At 28.2% G+C, this 17,178-nt stretch overlaps 1 protein-coding gene across 1 annotated transcript in view; it reads left to right on the forward strand.

Annotated features, from left to right (window-relative positions):
• The window catches only part of LOC113366605, a 264,059-nt gene that overhangs the window by 142,556 nt on the left and 104,325 nt on the right, over positions 1-17,178 (forward strand). The window contains exon 5 of the mRNA XM_026608237.1: positions 16,710-16,938. Within this exon, the coding sequence (XP_026464022.1) occupies positions 16,710-16,938 (229 nt within the window). The remainder of the gene's footprint in view (positions 1-16,709; positions 16,939-17,178) is intronic.

Below are 17,178 nucleotides of genomic sequence, written 5' to 3' on the forward strand. Positions count from 1 at the left end.
ATTACATTTTTGATTTAAAGTGTATTACAAAGATAGTTCGGGAGTAGTTTCCAAAATTAGAGCGAAGTTTGAATTACATTACGGTGGAGGTTTGGAAATTGAATAACATTCAGATGGAAGTAGATTCACTAATTTGAAAAAACTTGTATACTAACTTTGATCAATTAGCACGGCTTATAGGCTAGTATTCAGAAAAGTAACTTTTTAATTTTGAGGCATCAAAACTGCATAACTTTATAATAAGTCATATATTTCTTTTATTAGATTACATCATTGTTCTCAAGTTTTGACAACGTGTGCTTCCTTATGTTTAAGGCAAATACAAATACTGTGATTATATTCGTAATTACAGACGTAATGTGATATATCTTTGTGAAGATTAATGTTATCTGTAATTTCAAGTCAGTAAAGTGAAATCAAACATTAAACTTGTAACTCACACGAAGAAGGCATCAAAATGGTGTAAAATTATCGACGATTCTGTTCAGGTAAACAGAATTTTTTAAGGTATAATCCTATTGTACCATTATTGCAAATTTTATTCAAAATTATATTTATTGTCAATTAATGAAAACTATATTTTTTAGAAAGTTTCTCAGATGCATTTATTGAAAGTTTCTCAGATTACTCAGATTACACATGTAATTTTATAAATGTCTTTTATTATATACTTATAAAACATTATTTTTTAAACTTTATTAATATATTTTTCTCTATTTCATTTAAAATCTATAAATATATTGATGAAACACAAATAAGAAAAAAACTGAAAAAACTGAGGTATTTTAAATTATAATTTTCTTTTTTTTAAGGTAAGTTAATATTTTTTGTGAGTGTTAATAAAATAACAATTAATAATAATAACAATTTTTTTTCAAAGTGCAAATAGTTAAAACACAATAATTATTTGTAAACAATTGTTTTTCAATAGTTACTGAAAAAGGTAGCATTCTATATCCTAAATACATATAAAATAGTAATGAAAAATTTAATAGTTTTTTCAAAAAAATTGAGCTTTTAGTTTAAATTTCACAACAAATACATAGGATATAGGATCTTTATTTCATTATAATACCGATATATTTTTTTAACTTCCCGAAGGAGAAGTTTACGTTTTCATCAAAAAATCCGAATTCCTAATTTTATGTTTTCTCGACGTTTCAAGCCATTCTGAATTGAATGAGACCAAATTTGGAAAAAGTATGTGTTTGTGTGTGTGTGTGTGTGTGAACAGATTTTTTGCCGTAAATCTACGTTTTCTCAAAAACGGCCGGACCGATTTCAAAAATTTTAAATCCATTCGATGTATCTCGATGAGGACTAGCGTTTCTAAGATTTGTGCGACGATCGGCTGAGCCGTTTCTTTGTAAATTGCAGAAAAGTAAAAATTTTTTCGTCCACGTTTTGGACCGTAATTCTGAATGTTATTATATATGTAGAAATTATAGAAAATTATAAAGATATATGTATAAATTATAGAAATTTCAATAAATTCAAATATAAAATTTCTATGTCTATTTGTATTTCGACTATAGTTAGTGCCACTATATTTTACAAAAAGCATTATAAAATCACAGGAATCATTTTCATATTATTACTATAATTGCATTTCTGACTCATCTCTATCTCTGAGAGCAATCCTTGAAGTTTCTTATTTCATTAAAAGAAAAAGTTTCGAGTGTCGTAACACCTTTGATGCGACTGTTTTTCCTCGCGGTCTTCTCCTGGAAATTCTCTCCTATCAAACGCTCCGCACATAAATTGTGTTCAGGTCATTACACGTTCCAATTTAGTTTAAATGAAAATCGATAAAGTATTTAGGCATTTTGTAATTAGAAAAATATTATAGAAACGTCTCATTGAAGCCGGAACATAATTAGAATTCATGCACAATATCAGAATTCAGTTCATTGCAAATTGCTTTTCGTAATTAAAATTATTATTGATTATGATTCGTAGCAAAGAATATTGGATGGTTGTAGTTATAATTAGAAAATACAGAATGCAACAGTTTTGTTTCTTTTAAACTTCGATATAAAAACTTGCTGATATTGGTATTTTGCCTTGAAACAAGTTAGATGATCTTCACGATATGTGTAAATATTTGACTTAATCAATAAAATATAAATTAATTTGAGGGATTAAAAGTATTTCGAGTGGATTTATTACACATAATAGAAAACGAACGAACACGTTAACTCGGAGTATTTCCTAAAAGCAAATTCTCACAAATCATTATTTTTTATAAATGAACCTATTTCCGTAGGATTTTATTGGTTTAGTATATTCATTCATTCAAGTACTCTATCGTTATACCAAGTAAATCATCTAATTTTATGTTTAACAAACGTCAAAAAAACTACTTATTTTCTCAAACTTTGATAAATTTTAAAAATAAAACTACTTGTCGTAAGGCCGTAATATTTCAGTAAGTTCTGTAAGACCATGATATATATCATAAAAAAGTTTTTTTAACAACGAATTACAAAAAAAATGGCTCGATAGATTCACCTAAAACTATTCAGTATCATTCCTAACTAATATCTTTCGAATAGTTTTTGATTTTTTAAAATCGATTCGGTAGGATGAGCTTAAATGTAGACGAAAAGTTGAAGATTAGAGACTTGTATTAATTATTTGTTAACAAGTTTTTGTAATTAGTTAACACTTGTTACAAGTATTTCTAATCTATTTAAGCATCACTAAATGGCATTGTAAAATTATCCAAATTTCAATTATTAATTGAAGCGTCTAAAGTTAAAACAAGAGTTCCTAACGCTCTTGTCGAATCGAAAGATTGAATATTAAAATCTGAAGATACAATTGAAAATTTCACTCTCTCATTTTTTTAATCTCGTTGAATTCGCTAGGAATGCCACATAACAATATGATTTAAAAATTAATAATCGCATTTTACTTTGTAATTACAAAATTAATAAATTAATGAAAAACGCAGTAATAATTTTACAAAATATGGAAACTTTAAATGTGCCAATTCAATTTAAATAGAATCAGGTTTATGGAATCATTAGGTTGTTTCTTGCAAAGGCTATTAAGAGTCATTTATATGTGGCGCGTTTTGCAGTGGGTAAGCCATCCATTTAATTTCTGTTAGCTGCCCTTTCAATTATTTACTATTATCTAAAAATATTAAAAAATGTATATTTTTCTGATACTAAAGATGCAGCATTTAGTTCAGTATTTGGGAAACCCGGGTAAATAACCTAAAATGGGTCTATTTAAATGGGGTAAAAATTAGTATTTTTGGAGTAAAAAGTATGTATCTTTAAATTTATATAATATTTACTATATTTACTACAAAGTTATCTGTATGGTGACAATCACTCTTCGTCATGGTGGTAATATCAATTTAGATCAAAGTATTTCAATGAGTAATGATTAAAACAGTTCTCCTACCGCTGATGTAGACATATGTGAGTCTGATTCCTTTAGATTAAAGATTCCTACTATATTAGCACAAAAAATTCTTATACTCTAGATTACACTAGATTTACCTATCGACATAGATTTCCTAGTATCCTGTGGTCCTGCTAATTTTTGTTTATTTCAATTAATTACGCTGCTATATTGCTCTATCCAGTGGAGCTCGTTAAAACATCGATGTGTAAAAAAACTCTAAGCGAGTGCCTCTGCATTCAAACAAGAGAGTTCATATTGCGAGCCATTAATTATTTTTCGATCCATTATGCCATTTTTTGTTCGAATCCGTCGGAGTCCGGCGCATGTGGCGCGTCAGTTATGTATTATGGACGAAGTAAAGTTGTACAGGCAAAAAATACCGAGAATTTAAACGCTAATATAGGAGAAAAGATTACTTTGTTGATATAAATATATAAAGTAAGTTCAGAAAGTTTTTGTTAATTTTTGAATGCACCAGACACAAAAGGCAAACTGAAGTCCCACAGTGATATATTTTACTAAATTGAATGCAATATCTCATTATTGCATTCCAAATATAATTAGAATAATCCGTTAATTTTGTTTATTTATACTAAGTTTCATCTACTATAAATAAATTGAAAAAAATTGGTAAGTTAAATGTATACAATGAAAGTATCTTCTCTAATAAAATATTATTTTGAAACAATCATTTCTTTGCATGTTTTATCAAATATTTACTTTTTTATACCTTGCCAAGTCCTTTTCCAATTTTCTTTTCGAGTCCGACTAAGCACAAAGTAGTAGTCAACCACATAAGTTTATCACTAATGAGCAAAGTTTTATTTATGCTATTCTTAATGAGCATATTAGAAAATACATAAAAATACTTCAGATGTGAAAATCTATCAGTAAATGTTAATATGTCTTTTGTTGTTCTTTAGTTACATAACTGTAAATTGCTTCAATGTCATATTCTCGCGAGTGAAGAAAACTGCAAATAGAAAAAATAATTAGAAAAAAATATTATTACATATCGTTTGGTTTGTAGCAAATTTGTAGTTCTTCTGACCAAAAATCATAAATCGAGAAAAAATGTTCAACTTTTTAGGCATAAACATTATCAAAAGTATGACAATACTTGTCAATTCATTTCATTTTTCAATTATATATTTATCACGAATCCTTTGCACCTTCTATAAATTCAATTTATCATGCAGTAAAACTTTTGGACGTTAGAGCACAATGAAATGTATCTTGATTTTTATTTTTAAAAAATAAATAATACAGCACGCCATGTATTCGTAACTGTGAACATATGTTCGAGACGTGTGTATATAGTTTTCCCATGAAAATTCCCAAATGGTCACGTTATTTCTCGTATACGCCTCGTACGTACACACACGCATATATATATATATATATATATATATATACTAGACGACCCGAAAGACGTTGTACTGAACCCACACTTACAATTCCAAATTTCCAAAAGAAAATTCCAAATTTTTTAATATGCTATTCTATACTTTTTAATATTCTAATTGATGTCTTGCTTTTGCGTTTCATTTATAGTCTTAGCATATAAGCAGTATAATAAATTCAGAACAAAATAATATAGTATCTGCGGTAATAGAACTATATCACACTTGATTTTACCACAACATATTTGCTTCAATATTTTATTCTATAATTTTCATAATCTCGTACGATATATTAATGCATTGTGGCAATTATAATTTTTAAAAGACATTTTTCTAACTAATAATTTAATAAACATTATTGTTTATGTTCAAATCTTAAGTGAATTAATTTGTAAAATCTGGTTCATATGAGCACTCTTCAATCTAAAATTAACTTGCCAAATATTCCAAATCCAGTGTCAAACAAATGAATTTTTGACACATAAAACAGCATTCCAAATCATTTTTCTAATGAGTAGATATATTTTTTTGCATTGTTAAATGATTTATTAAAGTAAACCAGAATGAGATATGCATAATGTATATGCAATTTTGGACTTATTGCGTTATTTATTCAACTGAATTATATAATTGCATCTGCTAAATATATACTGTTGACTGTATCTTAAATTATTTTAATTCCTAGCTCATCTTAGCTGTTTTTTTGGCAATGATAATATAGACATTATTTTTTTCTTGTACCTAGATAATATTCCAATATTATCTAGGCACAAAATTTTAGTTAAATACAAATTTCAAGAGAGTTGACATTACCGTCAAATGACAGTTCAAATGTTTTCAATGCCAAACGATAACGAGTGGTGTTTGTATTTTTTGCCGTTTATTTCTACAATATCACTAGTTTAATCGTTCATTAAATCATAAAAAATTTATTTGACAAACTCTAAAAAGAATTATCAAAATCCGAATAACTGTTTAGGAGAAGTATCAAATCATACATCCATATAGAATTGTATATATGATATATATATATATATATATATATATATATATATTAAAACTATTATATAAATTATTTTAATAATATATATATTATATACAACGTAAAGAAAAACTAACTATGTAACTTGTATTTGTTCAATTTTTGTTATTTTTAATTACTATTAGAGGCAATTAATGTAGTGAAAACTAGATATTTTGAATATATCTTATTAAAAACTAGAAAACTAGGTATCTTAAATATATTTTATTATTTTTCAATTATACAAATGTGATTTTTTTCGTGAAAAATTTCACATATTTTTTTTTGTTGTTGATGTTTTCAGTTTTCTATCATTCTGAGAAAAACAGATTGTTCGATCAGCTATCAGAATGAAATCAACATGAGTCTTTACCAAAAATTTAAAATGGCTTTAAAAAAAATAAAATTGGTACAGCCGTTTTTGACAAAAATGGGTCTGTTTTTGTCATTTTTGTCTATTAGATCTCAAACAATTCTAATTTATTTGAAATATCGAGAAAAAATAACATGAAAAAGACGAAAACAAACATTTCCTTCGGGAAATTGACAAATATGATTGTTTGTTTTTTTGGAAAAAATGTTGTTTATTATTTTCAAAATATTGTAACAAAAAAAATCAACACAACTTTAATGTTTTCAATAGCAGTTTTTTTAAATCAATGGAGAAAATTTTGTTTTGTTTTGTTTGAAAATTTTGACTCATATTCAACAAAACAGGCTGAAGAGTAAAACAAAAATACTTAAAAATCTTTTATGTACAAGGATTTTTTGAATAAAATATGAATTCAGCGCTACTTTCTTGTTAGTGCCTCAATCTCTCAAAATAGCTCGATCGTTCCCGGATCTCAGCAGGAATAGCATCGATAAACATCCCTTCGTATAACCGCTTCCTTCCTGGCACCGTCAGATAAACACGGCGCCTGCCTAGAGCCCTCTTAAGGATTGCTTTGCAAGTGCTTTCTAATGAATTCAGAAGAGACTTCCATACAACTGGTTCTACCCGCAGTTAGTGCGTATTATGCAGATGTCAAATTAAGTCTTTTCATCCGACAACTCGAATAAATGACTCATCACAGATCACTATCTAAGGTCCTGGAACTGTCGACGAACGAACGTTCGACCCTGTGCGACAGCAATTAATTTAAATGCTCTGTGGACTGTTTACCTCTCATTTTATCCCGTTGGTTTTACGTTGTGTCATCGCCGAGAAGTTGAGGAGAGTTTGCTGAGTTTTGTTAAGAAGTGACGCCGGTAATTTCGTATTTGCATTTTCCTTTTGGCTTGGAGAATAGAGAATTGAAAATGACATCGGAGAGAATACAGGGCAATAGGTGAAAAATAGTGCTTAGTTTATGGAGTCAATCAATTCACTCAATTGGTTACTTCCATTGGTACTGAAACTGGTTAATGTCATAGAACTAATTGTGTTTATACACATTATTTATTATATCGATAAGACAAATAATGCTATCCTATTAACATCAATTTTTTCATCTTGCGCATGAAAATAGATCAATTGGTACACCTCTATGGCTTCGCTGTTATGTTTTTGTATACGTATATACTTTAGTCTTATAAGGGTAAAATTTTTGTTTTATATGAAAAAATAGGGAAACATAAAATCTATAAATATAAGCCGATATAAGTACGAGGTCTGTTCAAAAAGTACCCGGAATTTTCGTTTTTTCAAAAAAATATTTATTTATTCGTCTACATTAATGTGGTCCCCTTCAAAGTAGTCCCCCCCAGATATAATACACTTATGCCAGCGTTTTTTCCAATTTTCGAAGCACCCTTGATATTCACTTTTTGATATGTCCTTGAGCACTCTCAGCGATTTTCTTCAATCGAGGAAAACCGCCGTCCTTTCATGGGTCTCTTCAACTTTGGGAATAGGAAAAAGTCACACGGAGCCATATCTGGTGAATTTTTGCACTTTGCAACACTTTATTTCATTTTTTACGCAAAATTTAATACAAATTCTTTGACTTTTCAATTCTTCCATTGTAAAAATCGCCGAGCTCAGAAAAACACGTCGAACCTTAGCGACTACCACAGACAAAGTAAACAGTGAATATAGCTGAAAATTTCATCATACTTTAGGGGCATGTATACCAACACAATAAAAAAAAATTTTGACAATCAGACACTCCAGACCCGCGAAATTTAATTATTAGTAATTCCGGGTACTTTTTGAACACACCTCGTATATGGTAAACAAAAAAAACTACTTAAACAATTTTTTTAACTTCCCGTAGGGTAAGTTATTGTAATGGGCCGAAAATCGAAATTGAAAAGTTTTACATTTCTCGGCGTATTGAGGGTTTCTGAACATTTTGGCATACCTCAGAAAAAATGGATGTGTGTGTGTGTGTGTGTGTGTATGTATGTATGTATGGATACAATTTTTCATCCACGTTTTCGTGCGCACGGATTAACCGATTTGAATGGTTCAAAAAACATTCGATTCCTATTGATAGGGACATCTGCTGATTTTGGTTTTGGCAAAGGCAGGTCCAGCCGTTACAGAGATACGGAGCAAAGAGTGCAGAAAGTAGAAATCGAGTTTTTGCGTGAACGGAACATCCGATTTGAATGATCTAAAAAACATTCAATTAGTAATGATTGGGAGAAGTGATTATTAGTTTTTAGCAATGGCAGGGCTAGCCATTTTGAAGTTACAGAGCTAAATGTGCAAAAAAGGGCAGTTTTTGAGAGAACTAAGCGTCCGATTTAAATGATTTAAAGAACTTTCAGCTTGTTTTAACAAAATAATTGATTTTGGAAAAAAATAGCATTTTTTTATATATCGAAAATAATTCAGATTTTATTTTAAACTCTGACTAAAAATCTAACATATTTTAAACAAATGATTTTAACTTTGCAATTCCGTTTATATAATTCTTATAAATATTAGACAATATTACAATATTAATAATGATCTTTTTGAAAACATTCCTCGAACATTTCGTTACGGTACGGGAAGTTCTAGCAATTTGCCTTAAGGCATGATGCCATACACCCCACTAGTTGGTATTATCAATTATGTTACTTTCAAGTCACAGCAGCCTATAATGTTTGCACTTCTGTGTATGAAAATGTTATTTCAGGTTAAAAAGTCTATAAAATGTACTAATTATTGATGTTGATAGTCTTGACACAAAAAGAAACGCTTATTTAGGAAACAATGTGACCTGAAAGTAACGCAAGGTTATATAGAATTATGTTTGCATCCGATATAAGATAAATTTATACAATGACTTAATGAAATTTTAAATTCAGTTTATACATTCTGATTTATCACAATTAACCAAGTGACAAAGCGATTTATGTCTTGAGTCAACTCTGAAGGTAACTCTGAGAATAATTTCAGAAAATTTAGTATCAATGAAGTAGATACTAATATAATATAAATCAAAGTAAAATACATTGAAATCTGTATACTAATTAATTTAATAATACTTATTTTATACTAATAAAATTGAATTTAATTTATATTTTGATACACTAATAAAATTGAATAAGTAATTAACTTAGTTTCGATAATGTAATAATTTAGGATTTATTTTAGCATATTTTCCATATCAGTGGATCAATACAGATTGACTCTTAAAACGTTCTTCTTATTAATGACTCATTAAAAGGTCCTGTGCTGACATGATTTTGCTTCAACCTAATTTTATTTTTCACAAAGTTAATTGTGACTTTATTTCAAACCAAAATTTCCAACTTGCATTATAACTATCGATGTCAAACAATTTGTTTATTATATGAAAATTTTAGTTTGATTTAAATACTGATAATCTTTGCTACTTATTTGACTAAACCTACAAAATCGTTAAACAGAATAACTGTAATTAGTTAAGTTTTTGTATTTTATTCTTGATATTTATTTTATTTATTTATTTGCTGCATATTATTCTATCGCATAATAAATTTTTATAATCGTACTTTTTTAATTTTTTTAAAAAACTCTTTCATTTTTCTTTCCCCCGCAGATAATCACGTTTTATCAAAATGAGCTTAAACCAGTTAATTTCATCTTAGAATTTTATCTAGGATAGTTTTTTCTTTATCGTTGGCTAGTTTAAATTGCTTTCCAGATTCTCTTAATAAACGTAATATACTAGAAGTATATGTTTCATTAATTGTCTTTATAAATTCGTACTTTAAAAACATTGTTAGACTAATGAACTAATGAACATATTAAATTTGCAGTCAATGTGAGAATTTTGAGAACACGTTGTATATTTTTTTACATTATTACATTATATAAATTTAAGAAATGTGGATTTAATTCGAAAGACGACCGTGGGGTTGTTTATAATAGCGTTCAGTATAAAAAAAAAACTATATCTCATTATCAGAGTAAGTATGCTACGTCATTTTTAGTAATAAACTGAATTCAGCTCATAGAACATCTAATAGTTATCAGTGTTACAGCGAAAAAGATTCATTTAATAAATATAAATAATAAACCTTCGGAAACAATTGTAAATACAGCGTTTGGAAATTATATTAAATTTGTTTTTTTACTTCTAATTGTTAACTTCATTTGCATACATTGACTAATTTCTCTAATAAACTATACAAAATAACTAGAAAATACTCAAATATAAACACGTAATATGAAAAAGATAGTTTTTGATTTGTGGCAATTTCATCAACTAAAAAAAATTGTTACTAGTCATAAATTTGTACAGATTTAGCAATTACCATATATATAAATATATATCCATATTTATAAATTTTATTTTTATTTATCTATAAAATGTGAGACGCTCATGAATTGTCGGCGTTGGTTCATTTCTAGGTCGATCCCACTGCTCGCGTAATATAAATTAATCTTGCTCTATCAAACAAGGTTTCTCAATCCCTGATTTAATTTCATTATGGATTAATTAAGAAAAGTTAGTGGTAGTAATTTCAGATTTAGTCGGGGTGAAACAGATCAAGTAGGGATCAAATTCTAAATGGTTTTATCAATATTGACGATTTAATTCGTTGAAAAGATAACAAGTTTCTAAATTGATTATGATATAATATGGATCATACACCAATACTTATTCATATATAAATACACACACATATATATATATATATATGTTTTTGACTTTATATTTATAATTTATATACATATTTGATGAATTCTGAGAGATAAAGTCAAATGAAATATGAATTCATGTTTGAAGGTAGTATTTATTTGCAAGGATTTCAAATTCATCAGGCTTTAATATATATATATATATATATATATATATATATATATATATACTCAGTATATATATACATATTCTGAATAAAAATTAATCAATTTTAAAATTTGACCAATAAATATACTTGTAAATTTTACAATTTTTATCACACGTTTAGATATCTGTTATAATTTTCTTTAGTGATGGCATATCAAAATTTTAATCATTTTTCATTAATTTTGACCCAAAACCTTTTGACAATTTCCTGAATTTACTTTTATATTCTCCTCCAGAAATATTTTAAAATAAATCACACAGCATTATGTTTTTGATATCGAGTGAATCCGCTATTTTTGTGACATATTTCAGGTGGAGCCTTCTCAGTGACAGATATAATTAGGGAAGACTGAAGTTTCCTAATGCCCTTCCGTACCCTTCGCAAAAAAGAAATTTTACGTTATTAATGAGATAGAATTTTTTGACCAGATGTTCTTTTCCTTCAGGTGAATAAAGAATAATATTGGCAATCATTCTTCGGCATTTATATTTACCAAAGTATTTTAAGCAGCTTTAGTACGAATTATTTCACATAGTAATTGAATTTGATAATAACAACTTTTATTGTTTAACGATATTTCTAAAAATACAAAATATTGCCTTAGACACTCACCACAAAAATGTTCATCAAATATTTCATCTAATCTGATTATAAATTTTGCTAAATTAAACCTATGATTTGATGATTAAATGATGCATTTTTTTTAATAAAGTATGTAACGACCATAGATAAACAAGTATAAATAGATAGCAAACTGGACCGCTTTTTGATTATTAACTTCCCGTAGGGTAAGTTATAGTAATCGCAAAAAAATCGAAAATGAAAATTTTTGCATTTCTCGACGTTTCAAAACCTTCTGAACATTTTGGCATACCTTAGAAAAAATGGATGTATGTGTGTGTGTGTGTGTGTGTGTGTATGTATGTATGTGTGTGTATGTATGTGCGGATACAAATTTTCGTCGACGATTTCGGGAACACGGATCAACCGATTTGAATAATTCAAAAAACATTCGATTTGTATTGATAAGGAGACGTGCTGATTAGTTTTTGGAAAAGGCAGGTCTAGCCGTTCCGAAGATACGGGGCTAAAAGTGCCAAGAACGGTACCTCCGTTTTCAAGAGAACGGAGCGTCCGATTTGAATAATTCAAAAAACATTTTACTTGTATTGACAAGATGTAGAATTGATCATTTTCATGGTCATTTGATCATTTTCATGGAGGCAGGTCTAGCGGTTTCGGAGATCTAATAAAAAAAGTAAAAAATAATGCCATTCGGCGGTTAAAAATTATCATTAGACATATGCACATCAAATTATCAGATATTTTATAGAGATTTTAACAATAAGTATATTTTTTTTACATTTTTATGGGTTCCGTACCAATGCTTATGCGTTAGACGGTGGCGCGGCACATGCGCGCTTTGACATTTCGTCTCTATGCAGTTCAAGCAGTGCGATTGCTTTGAAAAAAAGTTCAGAATTTCCAAAATATGTCAAAATGAAGAAAACATTTTTTTCAAAAAAATTTTTTGTATCCAAAAAAAAATTTTTTTTTCAAAAAAAAATTTTTTTTTTCATATAATTTTTTTTTTCAAAAAAAGTAATTTTTTGTCAAATTTGTAGTTTCTCAAATCTATTTTTTTTTAATTAATTTTTTTTCAAAAATGTTAATCGTTTTTAAAAAAATAATAATTTTTGGTACGGGAAGTTCCAGCAATTTGCCTTAAGGCACGATGCCCTAATTGCCTTAAGACAGAATTCCACTTACAGCTAGTTTTAACTTTAATTTACCGCTCCTGCTATAGAGGCGCGACGAGTGTAGCATGAAAATTTACCCCTAGGTTCAATTCTAGATAAATCCAAATTCCTAGGTTTAATTCTAAGATAAATTTATATATAATATTGTTACAATAAATCTGAAATTTTAATATATCAAATAATAACAAAACATACTCATAAAAAATATATTTTCATATATATTAAAAACATTTTTAAAAATGAAATAAAATTGATATTTAAGCAATAATTAAATATAAATTATAAAATATTATATATCAATAAAACATATTTACATAATTTAAATAAAATACAATTATTAATAAATAGACAAGATTTTCATTCATCATTCTCTCTCTTAGTTACACTTTCTATATAACTTCTTTTTCTATGTAAGACAAGTCGATGAAAGCTTCACTATTGGTTTATGTTTTGTGTATATATATGTTCATTATTATGTGTATTAAACATACTTATTATGACTAAAATTGAAACTAGTACAAAATTTAAATGATACGTAAAGTTCATTTTTCTGTATGTTAAATATCATTAGAATTACTAAAAATCAAAATTAGTAAAAATATTAAATATTTCATTAACATAATGTGAATTAATAGATTATATTTCAGATTTTAATATCATCCTCAGTTCTACTTTTTAAAAAAAAAAATATTATATATTTTTAGAATATTTTTTGTGTGAACAAAACATTCTTAGAACAATATTTAATCAATGTAAGGCTATTATTGATCATAGAATAATTGAAGTAAAAATAAATTTTAAAACATGCTTATATTATTAACTGCTAGCTAAATACATTAAAAACTCTTATATTTCGTATATATTTTAATTATATAGTTTGTAGTATTAACATAATTAACCACTATTACTTATCTGTTAACAAATTACATCGTCCTGGAACGCTCAAATTTATCGAGTGTGGTATTATTAGCCACAAAAATATTGTATCGGGTTCATTATTTTCATTTGTGTTTTTTTTATTTTACTCGAAGTATCTTATTATGCTTTTATTTGTCAATAGTTAAAAAAATTATATAAACTAGAAAAATATAAGTATAATTTTTATATTACATATAGACTCGTTATAATTTTAACTAACAACTATTCATACTCTTCAATATACATTGAAGAATTCAAAGCCAACCAAATTATTGAAACGTTGCTAATACATCAAGATTTATTTCATAATCATGAAAATATGATTGTAAAAACATTAAATTTAATTTAATTATGCGGTTAATTTTGGCAATAATTGCATACAAGCATAGCATTGCTGGAAAAAGTGTATATAATATAAAGTAATAGTGGACAAAAATACACAAAAAATACCAATTGGATTATCTGAAGTCTAACATATATAAAATATATAAATAATTCAAAAGGAGTGCAAATATATCGAGTTTAATTCTACGCAAAGTTCACATATCAATATATGAATTTGAATCAATTAATGGGATATAATTAGCATAATATGCTAACAACTAGGAATACTTCACAACCCATTGAAAATTTGAGAAGTATTATTGTCGTGTTTTGTCATGAAACATATTACCACGTTATATACGGATGTGCCCTAATTAATTTATGAAGCTCTTGTTTTGAACACCGTTTTAGATTGTTATTCTGTATATAATTTAATTCCATATTGTATATATTGCATAGTTAACATGATAATCATATTAAGCCCTACATAATTGATTATATAATAATAAATCAATATGAGGAAGGGTTAAGTGATGATGTTCCAGTAGAAGGACCATTATATGAGTATGTTAGATGGATGTAATGTGCAGAGTATGTTGCCGTGCACTTATGTAAATGAGCTTTTTACATATATGAATGCAGAAGTTTTTTTCATTCGAGTACTTCACTTTATTCTCATGAGTTTTATCATACATGCTGGGAAGAGTAGGTTCATAATTAAAACATAGAGTACAAGGTTTCACGATTATAATGTAATGGTTAAAAAAATTATTTTAGAACTATCGATAATATTGCTTTTATATTACAACTTAAATGTTAAAGAGATTCTTTCAAAAAGTTTACTATTTATCCTTCATTAAGTGAATAATTCACACTAGACTCGTACTTCAAATAATATACATTCCTAAACGAGTTTTATAATAAAATGTTACACAGTGCTTATTTTTCTGCCATTTTCTTACTATATTAAATTCGGTGGTAACATTCTACAAAATTCAAATTCTTAAAATTTTAACACTCAGTTTTTCATTCTCAAGAAGCAAACTCATTTTGAACTAAATGAAATTTTATTAATACCTACGCTTATTTATTATGATATAAAACTTATTATAATATAAGACTAAATTTGGGATATGATAATCTTACTATTATCATACTATTATATTATACTCTACTATTATATATCATAGATAATTTAACTATTATCTATTATACCGTGAGCTAGATTATTATTTGTTAATTAACTTATTATATATATATATATATATATATATATATATATATATATATATATATGTGTGTGTTTATATATATGTATATATATATATATATATATATATACATTTATGTATATATATATATATATATATATATAAACATATCAGAAACCCTACATACCTATTTAATATTAATGTGTTATTTTTCTACCTTACGCCCTATGTATTATCTCTACCTATATATTGCCTATACCGGGAATTGAACCCGGAACCTCCGCGTGGCAGTCACGCACCTTAACCACTACTCTATCGGGCCTCCCCACTAAAAATATATTATGGGACTCACTGTTGTTTAGGTACTTAATACTAAGGTGTCGCGACGACATGCGAGAAAAGACGATTGATCGTAGCGTAACGGTGGCGTAGTGGTTAAGGTCGTAGCCTGTCACGCGGCGGGCCCGGGTTCGATTCCCGGTAAGGGTGAAAATAGTATGTAAGCGAAATTGTAGGCGTAAGATAATAAATGTTAGGCGGTTTAGATATAAGTGTAAGGATTGAGCGTAAATGGTGTGGTGGTAAAGGAACGTACGATATAGTAGTCATAAGGCGTATAACCACGTAAAATGTAATGTTTAGGTATGGTTTAGGTATAGGTGATACACATACGCAAAAAGTAATTTATGATATTAGGGGTTATCGTATAAAAATTGCGAATGTTATATAGATTTAGTTTATAAATATTCTTTCTTCTGTACAAGTATTTAGTTTGCAAAAAACTACCATTTTTTGTACATTTAGCTCCGTATCTTCGAAATGGCTGGGCCTGCCTTCGCTAAAAACTAATAACCACTTCTCCCAATCATTACTAATTGAATGTTTTTTAGTACATTCAATTCGGATGCTCCGTTCTCTCAAAAACTCGATTTCTATTATTTGCGCTCTTTGCTCCGTATCTCCGTAACGGCTTGCCTTTGCCAAAAATTAATCAGCACATCTCCTTATCAATAGGAATCAAATGTTTTCTGAACCATTCAAATCGGTTGATCCGTACGCCCGAAAACGTGGACGAAAAATTGTATCCATACATACATACACACACACATACACACACACATATATTTTTTCTGAAGTATGCCAAAATGTTCAGAAACCGTCAAAACGAGAAATGTAAATATTTTCAATACCGATTTTCGGCCCATTACAATAACTTACCCTACGGGAAGTTAAAAAAGAGATATCTCAGAGGAGATAATCTCTTTGAATGCATTAACACCCAGCATATTGGCTTAAAAAATATATTATTATAATCTGCAATAAATCTATGCAAAAAATGAAGAAATTAGTTTTTATTAAATTTTCCATGATTTTTGTTTATCTTTGACTTTTATTCCAGGCTTGGACTTCAGCGGCCGCCACTGGTGGGTGGTGACCGGCATCCTTCTGATAGCCGGCGCGGCCGGCGTCGGTGTCCCTCTCGCCCTTCGAGTCGCCGAAGGGCTGCCGCTCGAGGAACGGCTCCAAATGGCGACTCGACTCCTCACCGAAGTGCCTCTGATAGACGGACACAACGATCTCGCTTGGAACCTCAGGAAGTTTCTACATAACCAGCTCAAGGATTTCAAGTAAGTTATTGTTCTTGTTTGTTTCATTTCATTTGTAGATTTGGTGCAAACTTTTGAGATAATGGTTGTTATATGTCGGTTTCTTAGTGAACTTGTACAATCATAACAGGGTGGTTAGGTGTTAACCAGCTTTATGATGAAATTTAATAATACAACATTTACCAATATTTAGTAAAGCAGTAAAGTATTACTAATCATTTAGTAAAGATCATTATTCAATACCTTTATGATCATTACTTA

This window comes from Ctenocephalides felis, unplaced genomic scaffold, assembly GCF_003426905.1.
Source record: "Ctenocephalides felis isolate EL2017-DRISC unplaced genomic scaffold, ASM342690v1 CF-g0.4_SCAFFOLD_01170, whole genome shotgun sequence".
NCBI lineage: Eukaryota > Metazoa > Arthropoda > Insecta > Siphonaptera > Pulicidae > Ctenocephalides > Ctenocephalides felis.